The 23,199-nt window shown below is 42.3% G+C and overlaps 2 protein-coding genes across 3 annotated transcripts in view; one reads left to right on the top strand and one right to left on the bottom strand.

Annotated features, from left to right (window-relative positions):
• Positions 1-38: 38 nt before the first annotated feature.
• rmc1 (regulator of MON1-CCZ1) lies at positions 39-11,438 on the top strand. 2 transcript variants are annotated; one of them, XM_046292873.1, is made up of 20 exons: positions 39-726; positions 1,219-1,295; positions 1,384-1,468; positions 1,572-1,628; positions 1,754-1,840; positions 2,287-2,427; positions 2,588-2,691; positions 2,836-2,925; positions 3,194-3,299; positions 3,551-3,659; positions 4,720-4,764; positions 4,910-4,963; positions 6,035-6,163; positions 6,317-6,423; positions 8,644-8,763; positions 8,949-9,026; positions 9,273-9,377; positions 9,869-9,937; positions 10,185-10,410; positions 11,220-11,438. In XM_046292873.1, exons 1-20 carry the CDS (start codon positions 625-627, stop codon positions 11,297-11,299), a joined length of 1,971 nt encoding a protein of 656 aa, XP_046148829.1. In that variant the 5' UTR covers positions 39-624; the 3' UTR covers positions 11,300-11,438. The 2 variants fall into 2 exon arrangements, with proteins under 2 accessions (XP_046148829.1, XP_046148830.1); XM_046292874.1 differs by lacking the exon at positions 39-726 and having other exon boundaries at positions 1,229-1,295; positions 1,384-1,402; positions 1,550-1,628.
• Positions 11,439-11,607: 169 nt separating this feature from the next.
• The window catches only part of LOC123991361 (melanoma receptor tyrosine-protein kinase-like), a 50,278-nt gene continuing 38,686 nt past the window's right edge, over positions 11,608-23,199 (bottom strand). The window contains exons 19-27 of the mRNA XM_046292872.1: positions 21,794-21,892; positions 21,410-21,595; positions 15,867-16,022; positions 15,597-15,672; positions 15,328-15,474; positions 15,144-15,241; positions 14,769-14,912; positions 14,417-14,591; positions 11,608-14,263 (exon numbers count right to left, since the gene is read on the bottom strand). Of these exons, the coding sequence (XP_046148828.1) occupies positions 13,941-14,263; positions 14,417-14,591; positions 14,769-14,912; positions 15,144-15,241; positions 15,328-15,474; positions 15,597-15,672; positions 15,867-16,022; positions 21,410-21,595; positions 21,794-21,892 (1,404 nt within the window). The 3' untranslated portion in view covers positions 11,608-13,940. The remainder of the gene's footprint in view (positions 14,264-14,416; positions 14,592-14,768; positions 14,913-15,143; positions 15,242-15,327; positions 15,475-15,596; positions 15,673-15,866; positions 16,023-21,409; positions 21,596-21,793; positions 21,893-23,199) is intronic.

The following is a 23,199-nucleotide window of genomic DNA, read 5'->3' as shown; positions in this document are numbered from 1 at the left end:
TAACTCGGAGGTCCCGAGTTTTTGACATGATATGAACGCAGCATTACCGAAGATTATAACTAAACCAAGATAGACCAGTCTGTCGTTTCCTTTGTGAACAAATGTGTCATTTTGGGCAGAACAAGGAGGCATCTGTATATTTCCGTTAGGGAACGTCTACTTTGTGAAGTGCGCGTGTGCAATAACTCAATTCGCGTTTGCACTACTAAATAACTAATATTTAACGCAATATGAAAAGTGTTTTGGCAAAGGGTAAAGTCTACTAAACTTATTCCAATCAGTTCATAACATATTTTCGTTTTAGTAACCGAAAACTGTATTGAGATCACATGTTTTATCGATGAGAAAATGTGCAGAATGTCGGTCAAAGTCCATCTCCTCCCGCTGCCGGCCACTGGGCTGTACTGAGTGGACACGCCAAGCTTTCAGATTTATACATCCGGTGGAATATATGTCATTGTTCTATGTGGCATTAATATTTTATGTCAGTCACGTGACTGTCACATGATTTTGAAACCGGAACTTGCCGTAGAGAGAGGCCTTGGACAATTAATTTATGAAATGCAGAGCAAACACTGACAACTAACTGCAATACATAAAAGTCGGCAAAGCTAAAGCTTCACAATGAGTGAGGAACACTACTACCTGGAACTTTGTGAAAATCCTGTGCAATTTGAAAATGCCTCAAGCGTCAACAATGTGTTTTTTGACGAAGCAAACAAACAGGTACATTAACATTACTAACATTAATAGCCAAGGCTAGTTAGAAGGATATGCTCAGCTATGGTGGTTACTCCAGAAACAGTTAGCTAGATGCTTAGTTAGCGCGATTATAGCTAGCTAAATAAATCATATTTTATATTGATTTTACATTCAGCTTGGTAGCTACTGCAGTATGCTGGCTAATGTGAACGCAAGTACAAATAACTAGCTTTGATGAGTGTGGCAAACTGTTGAATCCCATGTTGCAGCTTGGTGAAGGTCCTAAAGTGTAGCCATACAGTATGGCTAATTAATATGGTAGACGAATTGGTGAACTTCAGTCAACATTTAACGCATGTCTCTGGTAGTACATTCACCAGCTAAACAAGGCAGGTTAGATGAGCAGTAACCCTCATTCTAATGCCTCAGGTAGAACTGTCCTCCTAATGTAATGGATACCAGGCTCCAAATCCTTTTATATTGATTGTTCTCTATTTACCCTGGTTGCTCCTTCAGGTGTTTGCAGTGCGATCAGGGGGTGCCACTGGGGTTGTGGTTAAAGGACCAGAGGACAAAAGCTCAGTTGCCTTCAGGTAACAAGATGATGCATATATTGCGACGATGATGATCATAAGCTCAATGATAATGGTCTCTCATGCAGTATATACATTTTCTTCACAGAATGGATGACAAAGGAGAGGTGAAGTGCATCAAGTTTTCAATCGGAAATAAGATTTTGGCAGTTCAGAGAACACCAAAATCTGTGGTAAACATTACAGCAATCATTCTCAACTAGATGTTATTCAATTATTGTGTTTTCTATCCACGCTGATGGCCTGACCAAAAGCCTCAGTTTTTGTTTCTTGTAGGATTTCATAAACTTCATACCGGACTATCCACATTTGGAATTCTCCCAGGAATGTAAGGTATGCATATACAGTGTCAAATGTTTGAAGTTCAAAATAGCTGTAATTTCTTCATGTTGTAACTAAGCACGAGTCAATTTTCAATAGGTGTGATTTTGTTTTATATTCTCCTTTTTGATTGACAGATGAAGAATGCCAGTATTTTGGGCTTCTGTTGGACTAACTGGAATGAAATAGTTTTCATCACTGACCAGGGAATTGAGTTCTACCAGGTAACTATGTTTCACATGAATCCTATTTCTTGTGATATATAATAAAGCCAGTCATTTTTGTGATTTAGGATAGGAATGCACTATCAGGAAAGTTGCACACCTAGATTGTTTCCTAGGTTATTGTATCACAGCACTCAATTGAGTTTGCCCTGTATTACTCTTTCTTATACTAAAACATTGTCACATGACACTTGCGTGACTCAATTCAAACTACAACCACTAGAGGTCTTAATGTACCACTGACTGAGAAATAAAGTTGTCAGATTTTGCAGTACTGCACAGTATTAGGTTGATTGGTAACGTTACCTCTTTAGACTGGAATACGAAAAGAGGAAGACTGCAATGTGAACAGGGATGCCTGTTAGGCTCAATGTTCTACAAAAAGGTGTCTTGTTCCAGTTTTTCATTTGAGTTGAAGTTGTCAATGAGATGCTCTCTGTGTTTAGGTGCTTCCTGACAAGCGTAGCCTGAAGCTGCTGAAGAGTCAGAGCATCAATGTGAACTGGTACATGTACTGTCCTGAGACTGCAGTCATTCTACTTTCTACCACCTTCCAGGGCAATGTGCTGCAGCCGTTTGCCTTCAAAGTAAGTGGTCACAACTGACATAAGATGTCTCAAAAATGTCCACCTGCTGATACAGTAAGACATTATATATACCACCAAAAGTTCATGTTTGAGCAAGCATTAGCATCCTAAAGTGGCTGGAACTATAATCATCAAACCTATTGTTTTTTTGTCCCACCAGAGTGGGACCATGTCTAAAATGTCCAAGTTTGAGATCGAGCTTCCGGTGGTTCCCAAGCCAGCCAAGCTCAATCTGTCAGAGAGGGACATTGCTGTGGCCAACATGTGAGTTTGTAACTGTTTTGAATTGATATTTCATATTTTTGCTCGATATTCAAGTAACAATTTCAAACAAAAAGCAAAAGCCCTTTGGGCTGTATGAAGCGGTATGAACGCTGAATGAGTTGTTCACTTTGTTTCTAATGGTAGTTACGGTCAGCTGTATGTAATGTATCTGAAGCATCACTCCAGAACTACCGACAGTCCCTGTGCTGAGGTGATCCTCTATCAGCTACCCAGGTACATTTTATTTAGCATATTCCTAATGGACATTCCTCTAAACATGCTGAAATTCCTCCTAACTTAACATGGTCATGAAGCAATCATATCGCCCTTATATTCAGAGTTTCTTGTGTAACTAGAGAAACTAGCTAGAGTAAGAAGCTACTCATAGACATTTACTGGATCAATCTTGAAATGAACTATCCATGGTGTAATTTGTACATGGGGAATATCTGAAGGGCTAAATTGATAAATGATGTCTGGCCTAACGACATGTTGTTCCCAGGGAGGGATCCTGTAAGAAGACCAACGTGTTAAAACTCAACACCACAGGGAAGTTTGCCCTCAACGTGGTGGATAACCTGGTGGTAGTGCATCATCAGAGCACTCAGGTGAGTCCTTTTGGCAAGAAATGACAATTGGAGCATTTTGAGGAGGGTTCTCAGCAAAGAATGTAAGAGGGGTGCATTTTACAGGTGTTCATAAATGCAATCTCTTGAGTCCAAAGGGGGACCACCTTGTTACAAAATCAAGGCAGAACCCTGTTTGAGGTTAGACAGGCAAACTACCACTACGTTTGTGTTTCATATTCAGGGTCCAAACCCATTATCTACATCATGGCAGACTTAATGTCTTATTTCAGACCTCCATCATATTTGACATCAAGCTACGGGAGCCTGACTGTGCCCTGAACGTCCACCAGCCTGTGCTGCCTCCTCGCTCCATACACCCCTACAGGATTCCCCTCACAGGTATAGGCTACTTGGAATTACTCTATGTGTATACACTCATTGGCCAGTTTATTAGATACACCCATCTAGTACTGGGCCTGATACCCTTGTGTGTTCAGAGCAACCTGAATTCTTTGTGGCATGGAAACGTTGCTCAATTGGTATCAAGAAACCTAACGTATGCCAGGAAAACATTCCCCACACCATTACACCATCAGCCTGTACTGTTGACACCAGACAGAATGGGGCCATGGACTCATGCTGCTTACGCCAATTCCTGACTGCCATGATGCAACAGGATCCAGGATTCGTCAGACCAGGCAATGTTTTTCCACTCCTCAATTGTCCAGTGTTGGTATTCGCCTGCCCACTGGAGCCTCTTCTTGTTGTTTTTTAGCTGATAGGAGTGTAACCCGGTGTGGTTGTCTGATGCAACAGCCCATCCGTGACAAGGACTGACGAGTTGTGCGTTCTGAGATGCCGTTCTGCACACCACTGTTGTGCTGTTATTTGTCTGTTTGTGGCCCGCCTGTTAGCGTGCACGATTCATTCTGCTTCCACCTCTCAACTAGCTGTGTCTTCACATACAGGACTGCCACGGACTGGATGCTTTTTGTTTCATTCTCTGTCAAACCTAGACACTGTCGTGCGTGAAAAGTCTAGGACGCCAGACGTTTCTGAACCCGGTCACTTAGGTCACTGGTTTTGCCCACTGGAACGTTCAATCGAACAGTAACTGGATGCCTTTCTGCCTGCTTTATATAGCAGGCCACGTGACTCATCATTTCTGTGAACGGAGTGGTGTTCTGATAAACTGGCCACTGAGTGTGTATGGACAGGCCAGACTTTACCAACTGCTTGGCTGTTTTGGTCGCTGACAGTATGTGTGTATCTTCTCCGCCTTTCAGTCATTCCAGTTGTAATTGTATCACTCATGTGTGACAGACAGGTGTCTCTTTCTACCCATGTGTCATTTTTCTGTCTGAGACGTGACGTAACTTCCTGTCACTTCACTCCCATCTGTCACTTTTAGAATATGTCTCCTAAAGCCCTGACAGAAACTAACTTCACTTCTCCATAGGTCCTTCTGCTGTACCCAGCCAGCCTCCGGTGCCTTGTGAGCTCTGTATCCTTTATGAAACGCAAGTAGCTAGATGAGCTGCGGCAGGCACTTGTCAATGAAACTTTGTCAATGACAATTGGAACAGCTAGCAGGGAAATGGTAGGTGGTGGTATTACTGATGATCATGGATGCTTCCCTTGACCTTCAGACTCCTCATCTTGGAGCGTCTTTCAACCTGACATCATCATCAGTGCAAGCGAAGGTGAGTGAGAACACCCACACATCTAACCATAGACGGCTATGTCCCGGTTTACTGTCTGTTATCATCTGGACCGGAAACATCTAACCATAGACGGCTATGTCCCGGCTTACTGTCTGGACCAGAAACATCTAACCATAGACGGCTATGTCCCGGCTTACTGTCTGGACCAGAAACATCTAACCATAGACGGCTATGTCCCGGCTTACTGTCTGGACCAGAAACATCTAACCATAGACTGCTATGTCCCGGCTTACTGTCTGTTATCATCTGGACCGGAAACGACCACTAACCCCTATTCACTGTAGATAAGATGGGTGTATAGTAACCAACGTGGTAGTAGAGCCTCCTCTTCTAGGCTATGTAGTTACCATATTGCTTTCACTTCACTTTTTTTAGTTACCATATTGCTTTCCACATTTCTCATCTACAGCTTGTTCCGGATGGTGCTCATGTTCTTGCATGGTTGTCTGTCCTGTTCTGTGTGTTCCTCCTCTGTTTCAGGGTGTCTGTTCTGTGTGTTCCTCCGCTGTTTCAGGGTGTCTGTTCTGTGTGTTCCTCCGCTGTTTCAGGGTGTCTGTTCTGTGTGTTCCTCCGCTGTTTCAGGGTGTCTGTTCTGTGTGTTCCTCCGCTGTTTCAGGGTGTCTGTTCTGTGTGTTCCTCCGCTGTTTCAGGGTGTCTGTCCTGTGTGTTCCTCCGCTGTTTCAGGGTGTCTGTCCTGTGTGTTCCTCCTCTGTTTCAGGGTGTCTGTCCTGTGTGTTCCTCCTCTGTTTCAGGGTGTCTGTCCTGTGTGTTCCTCCTCTGTTTCAGGGTGTCTGTCCTGTGTGTTCCTCCTCTGTTTCAGGGTGTCTGTCCTGTGTGTTCCTCCTCTGTTTCAGGGTGTCTGTCCTGTGTTCCTCCTCTGTTTCAGGGTGTCTGTCCTGTGTTCCTCCTCTGTTTCAGGGTGTCTGTCCTGTGTTCCTCCTCTGTTTCAGGGTGTCTGTCCTGTGTTCCTCCTCTGTTTCAGGGTGTCTGTCCTGTGTGTTCCTCCTCTGTTTCAGGGTGTCTGACCTGTGTGTTCCTCCTCTGTTTCAGGGTATCAGTGGTATCTGCAGGTGAAGCTGCCGCCCACCGTCAACCTCCTGCAGGACAAGGGCAAGCTGATCGACTTCCTCCTGCGCAGACGAGACTGCAAGATGGTCATCCTGTCTGTGTGCTCACAAAGTAAGACTGCCTTGTGTAACAGATAGGGGAGACTGTGTTCGTCGCTGAAGGAAGCACTCTAATAAAACAAAGTTGTAGAATAGACGATTAGAGCCTGAACCATAGAGAACATAGGCGGTGTTCACTCAAGGCCTATCTCTCTGTGTGTTTCAGTGCTCAACGGGGAAGACAAGGGGAGCTTACCAGTAGTGGCCACAGTGTTTGACAAACTCAACCAAGTCTTCAAAGAGTACCTGGAGGCAGAGCAGACCTACACTGTGGTGAGTACTGCCTACTAGAGTCACGATCACACCAGTATCGAGGAAACAAAACAAACACTTTAGGACTTCTTTAGGAAAACAGCCCTAATGTTGGAAACAAAGTCAAGTGACACTAGTGAAAAGTTATTTAGGACAGTAGCGGTATCTTACTAGTAGATCCGTTTAACCATTTTGATCTTGTAACTTGAATAACAAAAAGGATGAAGAGGATATAGTCAACTGAATAGATTTTATTTGTCCATATTACGAATTATCAGGACAGTAGCCCATACACTGTCTGTTGCAGTAACTTGACTTTGTTACTAGGGCTGTTACGTGACCCTATTATCTCCACACCGGCAGTCAAATTCCATGTGACTGTTTAGTCACAGTAATTAGGCTTCTCTAAGCTCTGCTGCTGATGGTCATTAGTAGCCTACCAAATTTGCTAACTGTCTGGTACTCAGCGCTCTATTGTCCCTCTAATCACCCTGATCGAAAGTCTAATCAAATACTTCATGAGCTCATGTTGCACAACATTTCTATAGGCTATGCAATTGCAGAAGAAAACAAAGTGATGGGATCCTCTTTTTAAAAGAGGCCATCAGCTTTCTATAGGCTAGACCTAGTGTATTTATTTCTCAACGTTCCTAATATTAAGCAGATTGCTTCTCTTCACAACAGGAGTATTGCCTACCTGGCTGGTATGAAAATGAACCACAGGAAAAGCGACCTCCATTCGTTATTTAAGTGCATAGATGACGTGTTTTTTTCCCACTGCCCCTGTTTTGAGACGGGTGAATGATAATGAGCCATTCTAAATAAAAACGCATTTAAAACATATATTGTGTAGTATATGTAAAGACCAGATTAAATCAAGAATAGTCTGATGGGTGACAATATTAGCATATCACTTGTGAATGATATATTATCACTTGTAAATGATTCACAGCGTAATGTAAGAATCAGCCCCCCCCCCCCCCCGTCTTTTTCTAATCATGGTCGCACACCTCATGTAGCCTAGCCCATAGGCCTGTATGTTTTAATAAGGTTTGTATCACAACTAAAGTGGCCAAATAACATCTTAAAATTAGGCATATTTGATCCTCTTTTACAAGGGCTGTGGAGCTTAACTGGCATATATAAGCATCGTGTGAATTTCAAGTTTGGGGAAGATAATTTCCCCCATAAAAAATGCAACTTCATAATAAAAGCATTGCATGCATAATTGTATTTGCTACTAGTGGTTATATTCATTTGGGATCTATTGCATCCCACAACTCTCCCAGACTATGTTTGGAATATTTATTTCTCACACAGAATATAATAGGTCAACTTTTGTACTATGGGGGATAGTAGATTGACATAGGCTAGTGCTTTTGCTGTTTGTTAGGTCTACTCATCTTGTTGGCTGACGTTAAGTAAATGCGGACATTTCTTCCAATATCTTAAATATGCACCTCGGAATTGAATAATGACGCGCACAGTTGCGTCCCCAAAGTGTCTGTCTTCACTTTTAGCCTGTGAGAAAGACACGATCACATGATGGAGAGCCATGTGAGTGAGAGGTGCTTTGGAGCCCGCAGCACTCCGGGAGAAGGGAATTATTATATTTACCCCAAGGGCACAACGGCCACTGGCTGCAAAAGGCATGGATTTTTTTTTTAGGGTGCATTATGGCCACACTAAGGAGATGCCGCCTGGAAATTCAAGGCATTATCAAGTGCTTGTCAAATTGTGAATGAGAGACTGATGAAGTGTGTACAGCCTGAGCAAAAAACAAACAAAGCAGAGCTCATGTCTTTTCAAGGGACTTTTTTTCAAGTCATCATTAGTCACGTCATTGTTCAATTGTGTTCTTCATACTCTAAAATAATGCCACAGAATTATAAGTAAATCTTGTCTACTAAATGAACTAGTGTAGCCCACAGCCATATGACTTAGCCAGATCTAAGGACAACTCACAGAATGCTGTTCTGTTCTTCTGAAATGGACTACATTTTCTTCATATGTTTTAGACCTGTCTAAAATAAATACGACTTATTGTGAATGTGTAGGCCATATTACATGGATTTATGTTACAAAGGTCTGCATCAGTGGCTTGTAGGCTATGTGTGGGAGCCAGGAGATGCTAAATCTGTTCATTACCATGAGACCAGAGTTATTGGCTTGATAATCCATAGGCTGACAAAATGTTGTGACTGCCACAGCCCTAGTTGTTACCTGTTGGATCTCTTTCAGGCTATGGAGTCTGGTCCCAGCCGAGGCAGCACTGCTCGGGAGAGGCCTGTCCGGACGCAGGCAGTTATCGACCAGTCCGACATGTACACACACGTCCTGTCCTCCTTCACAGAGAAAAAGGTGACTGAACCTCCTTCCTGTGATCCCATTTCTCACCAGCTAACTGTTTGTTGGAAGTAAAAGGCACAAGGCTACTGGTGGTGGTGAAGCCCATATTCCAATGGCTGCTGCCTTATTTGAATTGAAAGTATTTTTTTTTGCCTGTTAGATGACTGAACATTTCTATCGTTTCACCCCTCCAACAGGACGTGTCTCACAAATTCATCATTGCTGTGCTGATGGAGTACATCCGCTCACTCAACCAGGTCCAGATCACTGTGCAGGTAGGTACTCATTGCAGAAAAGTCTTTTCGGGAGGCTCTATCAGAACAGTTTTTTTGGTGTTTCATGCATAATGGTGGGAAGACACGGTTTCATCTTGAAACATGTTGTCAGTGCTACATTAGTATGCTTTGTGTTCCTGTAGATTCTGCATATTTATTGTCCCATATTGTCATCAAATTATCTTTCAATTGGGAACTGTGATGTTGAGTTGTCTGAAATATAAGGTCCACTTTCCTCTCTTCCAGCATTACCTGTATGAGCTGGTCATTAAGACGTTGGTTCATCACAGTCTCTTCTACATGCTTCATCAGTTCCTCCAGTACCACGTCCTCAGTGACTCTAAACCTCTGGTGAGTCCTCAATTATTATAAGCAAAGCTCAACTATTTCATGGTAGTTTGATCCTGTAGGTTTTGGGTTTTCAGAGGAGTTGGGGGTGATGTTTAATGCAAAGTCGCCAGCAGGCTGTTAGTTCTGTAGACGCAATGCTTCAGAAAAGATCCATATCAAATACTTCACTTCAACTGCACGTCATAACATTTGCCTGTTCCAATGGAAACAATATAAAATCCTTTTGACATGTGTGTTTTACCCCGGTCTTTGAAAGTTGATTTCTTTATAATATTTAATCCGACATAATGCGTGGGAACCTCCTTCCTGTGATCCCATTTCTCACCAGCTAACTGTTTTGTTGGAAGTAAAAGGCACAAGGCTACTGTAGCGCTCGTTGATTATTTACTGTCTGTTCCATTGTTTGAGCAGACCTTGGATCAGTTCCACTGTATGATCTTTATTTTGATTGGTTGTGGAATTAACATGTGTAGTGTCTGTATTGTCTTAAGGCCTGTTTGCTGTTGTCTCTAGAAGGCACTTACCCCGCTGCACACCAGCTCTCCCTGGACATGTTAAAGGTATGATGCACACACACGCTAACATGCAGACTATTTTAAACAACTATCGGTTATCACACAGGACATCCCCAAAGTCCTTTGTAGAATTGGTTGTTTTTTTCAGAGAATCCTGTCAACTAATTATAGAAAGTAGCCTTCATGTGAACTTCATTCAAGGCTAACTTATAACAATAAACCCTGGTACTCATATAGACATGTTTTAACATGCTGATCTGTAACGTCCTCCGTCTATCTGTCTGTGTGACAGAGACTGTCCACGGCCAACGATGAGATTGTGGAGGTGCTCCTGTCCAAACAGCAGGTGCTGGGTGCTCTGCGCTTCATCCGCAGCGTGGGCGGCAACGACAACATCTCCGCTCGCAAGTTCCTGGACGCGGCGCTCCAGACGGCCGACCAGATGCTCTTCTACACCATATTCCGGTTCTTTGAGCAGAGGAACCTGCGCCTGAGAGGCAACCCCAGCTTCAACCCAGGTTAGGTGACACTTCTACACCAGGTCTTCAGCTGAAAGGGCTCCTTATTCCCTATGTAATGTGCTATTTATCACCATGGAGACCATTGTCTTAGGTCTGGTGGTTTCACCAATGGTGTGACTTGTCTGCACCGAAAGGTGGAAGGAATGGCTCTGCGTAGGGTGACACTAAATTCATCTATTTCCATGGCTCTGGTCTGACTAACTCCTTTGTAATGACTGTAGAAAGAATGTTGTAGAAATGTTGATAATGCCATAGTTTTCAATAATGAATGAGTGCCCTCTGTGATTTTTTTTTTTTTCTTCTATTAGATTACCTTGACCCAAATAACTATATTAAGCCAGGAACAACAGGCATATGCTGAAAGGTGCTGGAGCAGTTTAGTTGGCTTCGCCTGCTGTTGTGTGCTCCTATTGCTTTTTTTTTATTCATATGAACACATTTATCCTAGTTGCATGGTTTCTTTGAAACGTTGGAACACATGGGAGAGTATCAATGGTTGAACCTGTTTCCTATAGGTTTCAGGTTTTGATAGACGCCAACATTATCAACGCAAACTGAAATCCATGACAGAGCAAAGCATAGACCTTTTCTAAATATCCAATAAAAATACATTTGAAAACGTATAAATTAATAAGGACCCAATTGGTACCAATGCTAAAAACACAACCAACAGATGGGTAATAAGTAAAACCTGGAATAAATAGCTCATTATTGAATGAACTGCTAATAAATCACTTCCCACCCAACTGCAACTGGTGTGTATTGACTGACCTTTGACCCAATACTCTGTTTTGATTGGCCTTTAGGTGAGCACTGTGAGGAACACGTGGTATACTTCAAGCAAGTTTTCGGGGAGCAAGCACTCATGAAGCAAGCAACAGTTTGAGCTGTGACATTTCATCTTATCCCACAGCCCATCTAACTTATTGTAAATTGTTGAAATCATGCTAATAAAGTCATTTGTACATACTCTAACAATTAATTTTGTATTAAATGTCATGCTTTATTCTGCTTGACAAAATGTCCTTCTGACTATCCTTGGGTCATGTTCATTAGGGCACGCAACGGAAAGCAAAAGGAGTCTTATTGGACAAGTCAATTAGGCAGAGGGACTACCTTAACACAAACCTGGCTTATGGTTTGAAAATGTCAGCTTCTATTACTGACGGAAAACCTGATAAATAACCCATAGTGTAGATTAAACTCTTTATTTTACAGCATCGTAGCATCTAGGACAGGTTTACAGTGGAACATTGTAATTTATTTAATGTGTGAAGTGCACAATTGAAAGTGATCTCATAAACACTACTACTAGATGCAGTATACAAACACAGGAAGGTCATGGTAACGTGTCAAACACTTCTGGCTCAAAAAGAGGGTAGTAGTCTCACAATCACTAACTGCTTGATTGAGTTGAATTGCCAACTGTTTTCTACTTGCATGCATTACACTTCTAACCCCTATCATACACAATCACAAAAACAGGGCCTGAGCCGCCTCTTATTGGTTCAAAAAAGTCAATGGACAGAGTCACGGAGAAGGGATTTCCAGGAAATGCTCATTTACGTACAAGTATCTAACCTTTTAACATGGCTTAAGACTAATTTCTAGTGAAATACATTTTAATTGGTATTGTACATTCATACTATATGAACTGAAAGTGAATTTGCATGTGGATGTGTAATTCAGGCACCGACAGTATCACATTTAGGTTTTGTTAGACATTAAGGAATTTCAAACAATGTGACATTACACCTATTGTTAACAAGAGCGAAGAGTCTACATGACACACTTGACGTTCTCAACTAGACCCCTTACAATGAACAATGCTTTATGTATTGTAAACATTTCTAGCATTTGTACATTTTTAGGGTTCAATGTTCCCTTTCTTTCAAATGACAACCCACAACTATTTTCCCCCAAAGGATTTATCTTCATTGCCAATGAGCTATTGTAAATCTAAAACCAACACTTAACATACTTTAGTTCACAGTAATAGGTTTAATCCATTATTGACAATGATGGAAGTAAACTAGTGCACATTCAAAACTACATATACAATATTTAACACCTATTCAAGGTTATTTTAAGTGGAGAATATGTCGACCAATGATTTGTGCTTAAAATCTAAAAATCTGGAAAGGGCATTTTACTGGGTCACTATGTGCAAACATTTAATTACATTTGCTCTTTTGGTATCTGACCCAATTATTCCAAGTCCACGAATGGCACTCAAAATTGAATTGTCTTGTGACTTGGCTTGTGACTGACCTGAACATTTCAATAGTAATAAACCGGTATAGACAATTTAAATTCAGCTTAAACGTCTGCAACAACCATTCAATACCACACACTGTTTGGTGACCTTCCTTTCCCCCATCAGCCTCAGTATCTAAGGAAAGTAAGGAGAGAACACTGATGGTACCAGAAGAAGAACCTCTAGATACAGCATCAACACCTTAACCCGAAAGATATTCAATATGTTAAAGTGGGCTGTACATTTGTGTAGTTATGGTACTTTATAGTATATATTTGTACTCTTCCAGTAAAGTACCTGTTCAGTAATGTATTACTTTATATTGTCACCACGGCAATGACAATTCTCACCAGAAAAACAAAGTTACTATCACAGATATGTTGGGCTCTATTCAATCTGCATCGCCTGGAGTTCAGCGTTTATTGGGTGATTTTTCAAGGCAATGTCCCCTGCATTCATGGTAAACGCTGCAGATGTCGGCTTGATTTGAAATTACCTTTACATTTCTATTCCGCAATCGGTAACGTTTCAGCGATCCAGATTGAATTGAGTCCTAAACGTATGTCTTTATGGTTTCTACGGCCCAATTCAAATGATTAATACTAGTAAGAGGTAAGACCTCTTTCCAAGATAGAGACCCGAATAACCTAGAATAAATAGTTATTTACTGTCTTGTGGGTCTTGTAAGAGACATGCATTAATCTACACAATCTATACATCTGTGTCATTTTCCAAAAATCCTTTGGATTGACCCTGTTAGTTACCGGTAGCTTGGTACACCAAAATGAGTCTTGGCATTCAAGTGTGTACAACCAGAGAGCAGAGCTGTAAAGAATGATGTCCACAATACAATGTAAGCACACAGTCCATCTGTGTCCAGCCTTAGCGGTCTGCGTCTACTCCGTCCTCTTCACATTTCATGGCAAGACAAATAAAAAAACAACTGTTCCACACACTCGACCCGGACTGTAAAAATGATTTGCATGACATAATTGTTATGTCAAGGCTTTGGCTCATTCTTCTGATCTGAAAGTCACTCAAAGTCATCTAAATGGATGGTTGATCCATGGATTTGAAATAGAGAACATCATTTCCAGGAGCATCCGTTCATAGCTGACATCTCCATGAAGCCTATTTCCTCCAGAAATAAAGGGACAACCACATGAGAAATTCCTCCAAAACCTCACTGATGTCCCACATCTGTCTCCATCCAAGTTTATTCAGGTCCCATTGTTCCTCACTGTCCCCTGAGATCTGTGGGAGGAGTCCTCTAGCGTACAGGGGTGTGTACAGCAGCGCTCAATCCGAGGTACTCCAGGTTCTCTGCTGCGGGCAGGAAGTGACTACTGGTGGGTGTGGCCTGAGGCAGGAAGTCCTCCTGGTAGTCTTGGTTGCTCTCACATACAGAGCGAGGGAGGGTACTGCGGGCCATGTTGAGATACTCGGGTCCCTCCGGCACGCGTGGCAGGGAGTTGAAGAACTTGTTGTCCGGGTCGTACCCAGAAGAGGTCCGAGTTGCCCAGGCTGGCACGCTGGGGTCCTCATAGTTGGGGTTGAAGACATCAGAGAGCTTGGTGTTCTGGTTCATGTATTCTAGAATACGGGAAGAAAAAAGTTAATACCCAGGCTTACAGTAGAGAGCAGTGATGATGCATGTTGCTAAACTGTTACGCTCTCAATGCATTTGTGTTACTGTAAGTTGATCTTTAAGTCAATAACTCGCCATGGATACAGTTTGTACTGTACCTGGAAGAGCAGCGAGATCTTGCTCTAGAGAACCACTGTGGGTAGGGTCTGTGATGTCTTTCTTTAGAGAACCTCTGTGGGTAGGGTCTGTGATGTCTTTCTCTAGAGAACCACCGTGGGTGGGGTCTGTGATGTAGCGAAGGATCACACTGTTCTCTCTCATCAGATGGCCATTCTGTGGTGAGCAGATCGAAAATTCAAATATCAGCCGTGTGTGTGTGTGTGTGTGTGTGTGTGTGTGTGTGTGTGTGTGTGTGTGTGTGTGTGTGTGTGTGTGTGTGTGTGTGTGTGTGTGTGTGTGTGTGTGTGTGTGTGTGTGTGTGTGTGTGTGTCGGTTTGCACGTGTGTTTACCCCTGAGTTGTGGTGCTGGGTGGTCTTGTCGGGGAGAAGATACTCCTCGGCATCGACCACATCGTCCATGTCCTCTGATGCACTGATCAGGCTACGGTAGAACTTAGAGTCCGTGGGACTGGGCAGGTACATGCAATCATCTCCCTGAAATGTACATTTAAAGTGAATTAGATATAAAATAACTACCATTCTTAATTAAAAGCTTTATTTTATTTTTGCTTATGTAAAAACGTTTCGGCCATCAACTGCCTTTATCAGAAAGTGAATTAGTCACTATCGCGATCACAATCAATACCTTGTCTCTAATGTCCCGTCAAAGAAATAAGAGTTGGTGCAACTATCTAATAGAATAATAATAATAATATTTTCAATTACCTGAATGACCAGATAGCGAGATGGATCCCGGGCCATTTTGGAGAACTCAGAGATGAGCTCCCTGAACCGTGGTCTGCTGTCTGCATCGATCATCCAGCCTGAAGGAAAATAAGACTGGCATCAAACCCCTTGTGTGTGTGTGTGTGTGTGCAATACATATATAGCTATGTCGCACATCACTCACATTTGACCATGATCATGTAGACGTCTATGGTACAGATGGGGGGCTGAGGTAGGCGCTCTCCTTTCTCCAGGACTCCAGCGATCTCCCTGGCCGGGATGCCATCGTAGGGCTTTGACCCAAATGTCATCAGCTCCCACAATGTCACACCTTGTATGTCATTACAAGGAACATCATCAGAAAACCTTTCAGAAGCTGCAGTTGTTCATAAGTTCAGTTTATTTGACTATTTCCTCAAATACGTGCTGTACTGTTTGTCCAGTTGGACTTACCGTAGCTCCACACATCGCTCTGATGTGTATAGGTCCAGTGAAGGATGGACTCCAGTGCCATCCACTTTATGGGCACCTATGAGTAAAGATTATTGGTCAGCCATGGTTGAGTGAGTATTTTCACTCACTTTATTCACACAGTTAAATCCATTGATCATCCAGTAAAGATTGAACTGAATTCAATGATTATTGTTCTAGTAGGGAAATTAAATGTGTTGTACAAAAATAAATGTGACTATTGAAATGGTCAGCGGTGTCGGCTGCTCCAACCTTTCCCCCATCAGCGTGGTACTCCTTCTCGTCGGCAGTGAGCAGCTTGGCCAGTCCAAAGTCTGTGATCTTCAAATGGTGAGGTGTCTTCACCAGAACGTTCCTGGCCGCCAGGTCACGGTGAACCAGGTGACGCTCCTCCAGGTAGTTCATACCCTGCAGACAACATCCAAAAGACTCCTTGTGACTCTGAGGCTGTCCTGATATGGACACTACATACACAATGGTAGTAGATGAGGTCATTTGTTTCCCTCCACACAATGCAAAGCATTGTATAAATTCAACCCATTAATATTATCAGTAGTAGAATTGGGGGTGATATGTAGGTGCAAAGAGAAAATCATTTTGCCATTCAAAATGTTTTTTTGATCTGAATTCCTATTGATTTTACAGTGGTGAATTCACAGATACACTACATGACTAAAAGTATGTGGACACCTGCTCGTCGAATCATGGGTATTAATATGGAGTGCTATAACAGCCTCCACTCTTCTGGTAAGGGATTCCACTAGATATTGGAACATTGCTGTCAATCGCCATTCCAATTCATCCCAAAGGTGTTCGATGGGGTTGAGGTCAGGGCTCTGTGCACACCGATCTTCCACACCGATCTCGACAAACCATTTCTGTGTGGACCTTGATTTTTGCAAGGGGGCATTGTCATGCTGAAACAGGAAAGGGTCTTCCCCAAACTGTTGCCACAAAGTTGGAAGCACATAATGTCATTGTATGCTGTAGCGTTAAGATTTCCCTTCTCTGGAACTAAGGGCCCCAGACCATTATTCCTCCTCAAAACTTTTCAGTTGGCACGACGAATTGGGGCAGGTGGCATTCTCCTGCCATCCGCCAAACCCAGATTTGTCTGTCGGACTGCCAGATGGGGGAAGAGTGATTCATCACTCCATAGAATGCGTTTCCACTGCTCCAGAGTCCAATGGCGGTGAGCTTCACACCACTCCAGCTGACACTTGGCATTGCGCATGGTGATCTTAGACTTATGTGTGGCTGCTCGGCCATGCAAAAGCCATTTCATGAAGCTCCCGACGAACCGTTCTTGTGCTGACGTTGCTTCCAGAGGCAGTTTGGAACTCTGTAGTGTGTGTTGCAACCGAGGACAAATTATTTTTACGTGCTAAGCGCTTCAGCACTCGGCGGTCCCATTCGTGAGCCTGTGTCGTGTACCATTTTGCGACTGAGCCATGGTTGCTCCTAGACGTTTCCACTTCACAATAACAGCACTTTCAGTTGACCAGGGAAGCTCAAGCAGGGCATAATTTTGACCAACTGACTTGTTGTAAAGGTGGCATCCTATGACAGTGCCATGTTGAAAGCCACTGCGCTCTTCTGTAAGGTCATTCTACTGCCAATGTTTGTCTATGGAGATTGCATGGCTGTATGTTTGATTTTATATACCTGTCAGCAACGGGTTTGGCTGAAATAGCCAAATCCATTCATTTGAAGGGGTGTTCACATACTTTTGTATATATAGTGTATTTCACCCCAAATTCCACTGCTGGTTATCATTATCAAAATGAGGCAAATTAGTGTTTATCCAGAGGTAAGCATTTGTACAAACAAAGCCCTTTTGACCAGGAACTTTAACATATAACCTCCCAACACTTAACCTTCCATGGAGGTCTACTTTGAGGGGGGAATAAACAGCCTCAGATGCCTAATTCACTAACATTTATCAAATACAGCCTTTATAGCTTTTTATGCCTGCTTTGAACCATATTTCCATAGAATCAATAAGACAAGCTGCAAACAGATAGACACCACTGTGTATTCAATAATTAGCCCTCAGTAGGCTTACTGTACAAATAGACTAAGTAAAGCCAGAGGCAAGGTCCCAACCAAGGCTGGGAAGAGACTGCTGCTCAACCAAGAGGCCTGGGAGGTTGATGGGTGTGAATGTGTGGGGAGGTTACGCTAATCTTTCAGATTAAACATCCATTCCTAACTACACCTGAAATTGTGGGAAGGCAGAGTGAGTGTCAAAGAAAGCAAAGTTTGCTCCCATTTGTAATAATCTATCAAATCAAACTTTATTTGTCACATGCGCCAAAAACAACAAGGGTAGACCTTACCGTGAAATGCTTACTTACAAGCCCTTAACCAACAGTGCAGTTCCAGAAGAAAATATTTAAACTTAAACTAAAGTAAAATAAACTAAAAGTAAAAGATAATAAAAAGTAACACAATAAAATAACAATAACGACGCTATTTACAGGGTGTACCAGTACCGAGTCAGTGTGCAGGGTGTACAGGTTAGAGATTTCAATATTCATTTTTTTATTCAACCTTTATTTAACCAGCTAGGCTAGTTGAGAACAAGTTCTCATTTACAACTACGACCTGGGCAAGATAAAGCAAAGCAGTTCGAAACGAACAACAACACAGAGTTACACATGGAATAAACAAACATACAGTCAATAATACAGTAGAAATAGTCTGTATACCGTGTGTGAAAATGAGGTAGGATAAGGGAGGTAAGGCAATATATAGGCCACGGTGGCGAAGTAATTACAATATAGCAATTAAACCCTGGAATGGTAGATGTGCAGAAGATTAATGTGCAAGTAGAGATACTGGGGTGCAAAGGAGCAAGATAAAAAAAATATACAGTTTGGGGATGAGGTGGTTGGATGGGCTATTTACAGATGGGCTATGCACAGGTGCAGTGATCTGTGAGCTGCTCTGACAGCTGGTGCTTAAAGCTAGTGAGGGAGATATGAGTCTCCAGCTTCAGTGATTTTTGCAGTTCGTTCCAGTCATTGGCAGTAGAGAACTGGAAGGAGAGGTGGCCAAAGAAAGAATTGGCTTTGGGAGTGACCAGTGAGATATACCTGCTGGAGCGCATGCTACGGCTGGATGCTGCTATGGTGACCATTGAGCTGAGATAAGGCGGGTTTTACCTAGCAGAGACTTGTAGATCGCCTGGAGCCAGTGGCTTTGGCGACGAGTATGAAGCGAGGGCCAGCCAACGAGAACGTACAGGTCGCAGTGGTGGGTAGTATGGGAATTTGGTGACAAAACGGATGGCACTGTGATAGACTGCATCCAATTTGCTGAGTAGAGTGTTGGAGGGTATTTTGTAAATGAAATCGCTGAAGTCGAGGATCGGTAGGATGGTCAGTTTTACGAGGGTATGTTTGGCAGCATGAGTGAAGGATGCTTTGTTGTGAAATAGGAAGCCGATTCAATATTGAATTTTGGATTGGAGATGCTTAAAGTGGGTCTGGAAAGAGAGTTTACAGTCTAACCAGACACCTAGGTATTTGTAGTTGTCCACATATTCTAAGTCAGAACCGTCCAGAGTAGTGATGTTGGACGGGCAGGCAGGTGCGGGCAGCAATCGGTTGAAGAGCATGCATTTAGTTTTACTGGAGAATTGGAGTGAGTCTAGGGTATCCGGGAGGATGCTGTTAATGTGAGCCATGACCAGCTTTTCAAAGCACTTCATCGCTACTAACATGAGTGCTACGGGGCGGTAATCATTTAGGCAGGTTACCTTCGCTTCCTTGGGCACAGGGACTATGGTGGTCTACTTGAAACATGTAGGCATTACAGACACAGTCAGGGAGAGGTTGAAAATGTCAGTGAACATATTTGCCAGTTGGTCCGCACATGCTTTGAGTACATGTCCTGGTAATCCATCTGGCCCCGCGGCTTTGTGAATGTTGACCTATTTAAAGGTTTTGTTCACATCGGCTACCGAGAGCATTATCACACAGTCATCCAGAACAGCTGGTGCTCTTGTGCATGCTTCAGTGTTGCTTGCCTCGAAGCGAGCATAAAAGGCATTTAGCTCTTCTGGTAGGCTAGCGTCACTGGGCAGCTCGCGTCTGGGTCTCTCTTTGTCGTCCTTAAGAGTTTAAGCCCTGCCACATCTGATGAGCGTCAGAGCTGGTGTAGTAGAATTTAATCTTAATCCTGCATTGATGCTTTGCTTGTTTGATGGTTCGTCTGAGGGCATAGCGAAATTTCTTATAGGCTTAGGGATTAGTGTCCCGCTCCTTGAAAGCGGCCGCTCTAGCCTTTAGCTCAATGCGGATGTTGCCCGTAATTTAAAAAAAATTTTTATTTCACCTTTATTTAACCAGGTAGGCAAGTTGAGAACAAGTTCTCATTTACAATTGCGACCTGGCCAAGATAAAGCAAAGCAGTTCGACAGATACAACGACACAGAGTTACACATGGAGTAAAACAAACATACAGTCAATAATACAGTATAAACAAGTCTATATACAATGTGAGCAAATGAGGTGAGAAGGGAGGTAAAGGCAAAAAAAGGCCATGGTGGCAAAGTAAATACAATATAGCAAGTAAAACACTGGAATGGTAGTTTTGCAATGGAAGAATGTGCAAAGTAGACATAAAAATAATGGGGTGCAAAGGAGCAAAATAAATAAATAAATTAAATACAGTTGGGAAAGAGGTAGTTGTTTGGGCTAAATTATAGGTGGGCTATGTACAGGTGCAGTAATCTGTAAGATGCTCTGACAGTTGGTGCTTAAAGCTAGTGAGGGAGATAAGTGTTTCCAGTTTCAGAGATTTTTGCAGTTCGTTCCAGTCACTGGCAGCAGAGAACTGGAAGGAGAGGCGGCCAAAGAAAGAATTGGTTTTGGGGGTGACCAGAGAGATATACCTGCTGGAGCGTGTGCTACAGGTGGGAGATGCTATGGTGACCAGCGAGCTGAGATAAGGGGGGACTTTACCTAGCAGGGTCTTGTAGATGACATGGAGCCAGTGGGTTTGGCGACGAGTATGAAGCGAGGGCCAGCATGTGACATGCTGGTAAAAATTTGGTGAAACTGATTTAAGTTTGCTTGTTTTAAGTAAGTTAACTGCCTTGTTCTGGGGCAGAACGACAGATTATTATATATATATATATTTAATTTAATAAAAAAGTTGTATCATTATTTTTTATTTATTTTTTAAACCTTGTCAGCTCGGGGATTCGATCTTGCAACCTTCCAGTTACTAGCTACCTGCCGCCCCAGGTAGGCTAGTGGTTGGAGCGTTGAACTCGTGATCTGGTCCTGTTCCTGGGAGAGCAATATATCTTTCTTGTCGGACTCGTTAAAGGAAAAAGCTTCTTCCAGTCCATATTCCCAGTTCTGATGTCCAGGAGTTATTTTCCATCATAAGAAACGGTAGCAGCAACATTATGTACAAAATAAGTTTTAAAAATAATTTACAAAACAAAGCAAAAAAACAAAGAAAATAGCACAATTGATTACGGACATGTAAAACATCAGTCATCCTCTTCGGTGCCTTTTTAACCATTCTGTGCGAGCTACCGTCCATCTACATATTGCAGACACATCTGGTTATCCAGCTGTGATAGCGGCTGGCATGGTTCTATGCGAGACTTGTCGCGTTAGTCAGATCCAGATTGACTGACAATGTAGCTACCTCTTTGCTTGCTAATGATTTATTAGAAGGTTCTGTTTCCCCAGAAGTAATTGGTACAGTATACTTGTATACAGAAATAAGACACAAATGTAAGTTAACACAGCAGTTATTTCCTGTTTGCTCACCTTTGCGATCTGTACACACCAGTTGAGTAGGCACTGGGAGCCAATGAGGTCCTTGTTCTCCTTGACATAGTCCAGCAGACAGCCGTAGGGCATGATCTGGGTGATGAGCTGCACCGTGGACGTCAGGCAGATGCCCAGCAGGCGACATACGTGGGGGTGCTCCACACTGGCCATCACATAGGCCTCCTGAAGACAGAAAACATGGGTTAGGGGGGGTCATCTTCAGATCTCACAACGACTGAAGAACTGTTTAACATCTCAGGAAGGAACCACATTATTATGATATGGCAATCTGCTGAAAAGCGCAGCCCAACTGCAGTAAAAAGGGAACATTGACTGCTTGGGCTTCATTCAGGATATCTACTATACAAACAGTTGACTCACGTCTAGAATCTCCTTATTGGCTTTGGGAGATGTGGCCTCTCTCAACACCTTAATGGCAACAGGGATCTTCACGTTTTCTCCCTCAGGAATCCAAACGCCCTGGGGAGAAAAAACACGTTTATTAGGTCTGGAATGATACCAGTATCGCAATATTTCTTCCATGCCAAAAATGTAATCACGAAACAGACCAAACTCTTTGTTCCTTTAAAAATCTGCTGTATGTTAAATATTATGTGCTATAGCTTGGAAAATAAACGTGACTCTGGATGACAACATAATCATGATTGTTTCCAACAATAATAACCTGTGTAAATGTAATCTTTTGCTGTATTTTTTTTTTGTGTTATCTGTGATGGTTTTGTTTGTCTTGTGTAGTTTCTTAATCATTGTACCTAAACTGTATGTGTAAACATGTATACGCAGGGCCCAGCTGTAAAAGAGACCTTGGTCTCAGTCTGTGTTCCTTGTTGAAATAACGGTAGAATAATAATTAGAGCTGTTCTCCTAAAGAAGTTAAATCCTCTTCGTGTTTTGTTTCCTTGCCACGATACTAACGAGTATCGCGATACTGGTATCGTCCCGGCTCTAACGTTTGTCCCCTTTAATAAACTAATGAGTTCATACTATTCTATCACTGGACGAGGAACACCTCATAGGATCCGTTTGATCACTAGTGATTTGTGTAAAGTGTGACTGACGGGATTTGGACCCTGGTGACCTGCCACAAGACGTTGTCCTTCCGCTGAGGTAAAGCTTAGGTAGCAGGGTTGGACTCCATTCAGAATTTTGGAATCGACTCACATTCAACAGATTTTGAGGAAATATAATTTAATTCAGTGCAATTCTACTCAGTCATTGAATCTGACAGGTCACACTTACAGATTACAAAGAATATATCATTTGTCTCTGAAAACAATGTTCATATACTGTATACTCTTTTTAACCTTAGTGGATATAATAGCCAATTATATTTGCACAAACCAGTTCATTTGTTTGGCTCCTTTTCTAAGCCTCCGGATCAATTTGAGGATTAAACTAATGCATTCTGGGAATGTTGTATTTTCCCAATATTTAACCAATTTTAAGTGATTAATAAAATATAATAACGTAGAGTATTCACATCCAGGTTTTGTTTTTGTTGATCATTCATTGAAGAGTTTTTCCTGTAAATAAATGTTTTCAACAACATTTTATATGCACAGTGCATTCGGAAAGTATTCAGTCCCCCTTTTCCACATTTTGTTACATTACAGCCTTATTCTCAAATGGATTAAAAAAATAATACTCTTCATTAATCTATACACAATACCCCATAATGACAAAGCAAAAACAGGTTTAGACATTTTGCTAATTTATACAAATAAAAAACGGAAATAATACATTTACTTAAGTATTCTGACCGTTTA

Source organism: Oncorhynchus gorbuscha, linkage group LG12 (assembly GCF_021184085.1).
Source record: "Oncorhynchus gorbuscha isolate QuinsamMale2020 ecotype Even-year linkage group LG12, OgorEven_v1.0, whole genome shotgun sequence".
Lineage (NCBI taxonomy): Eukaryota > Metazoa > Chordata > Actinopteri > Salmoniformes > Salmonidae > Oncorhynchus > Oncorhynchus gorbuscha.
Note: the sequence above shows the minus strand (reverse complement) of the source record. Positions and strands in the feature narration are given on the sequence as shown.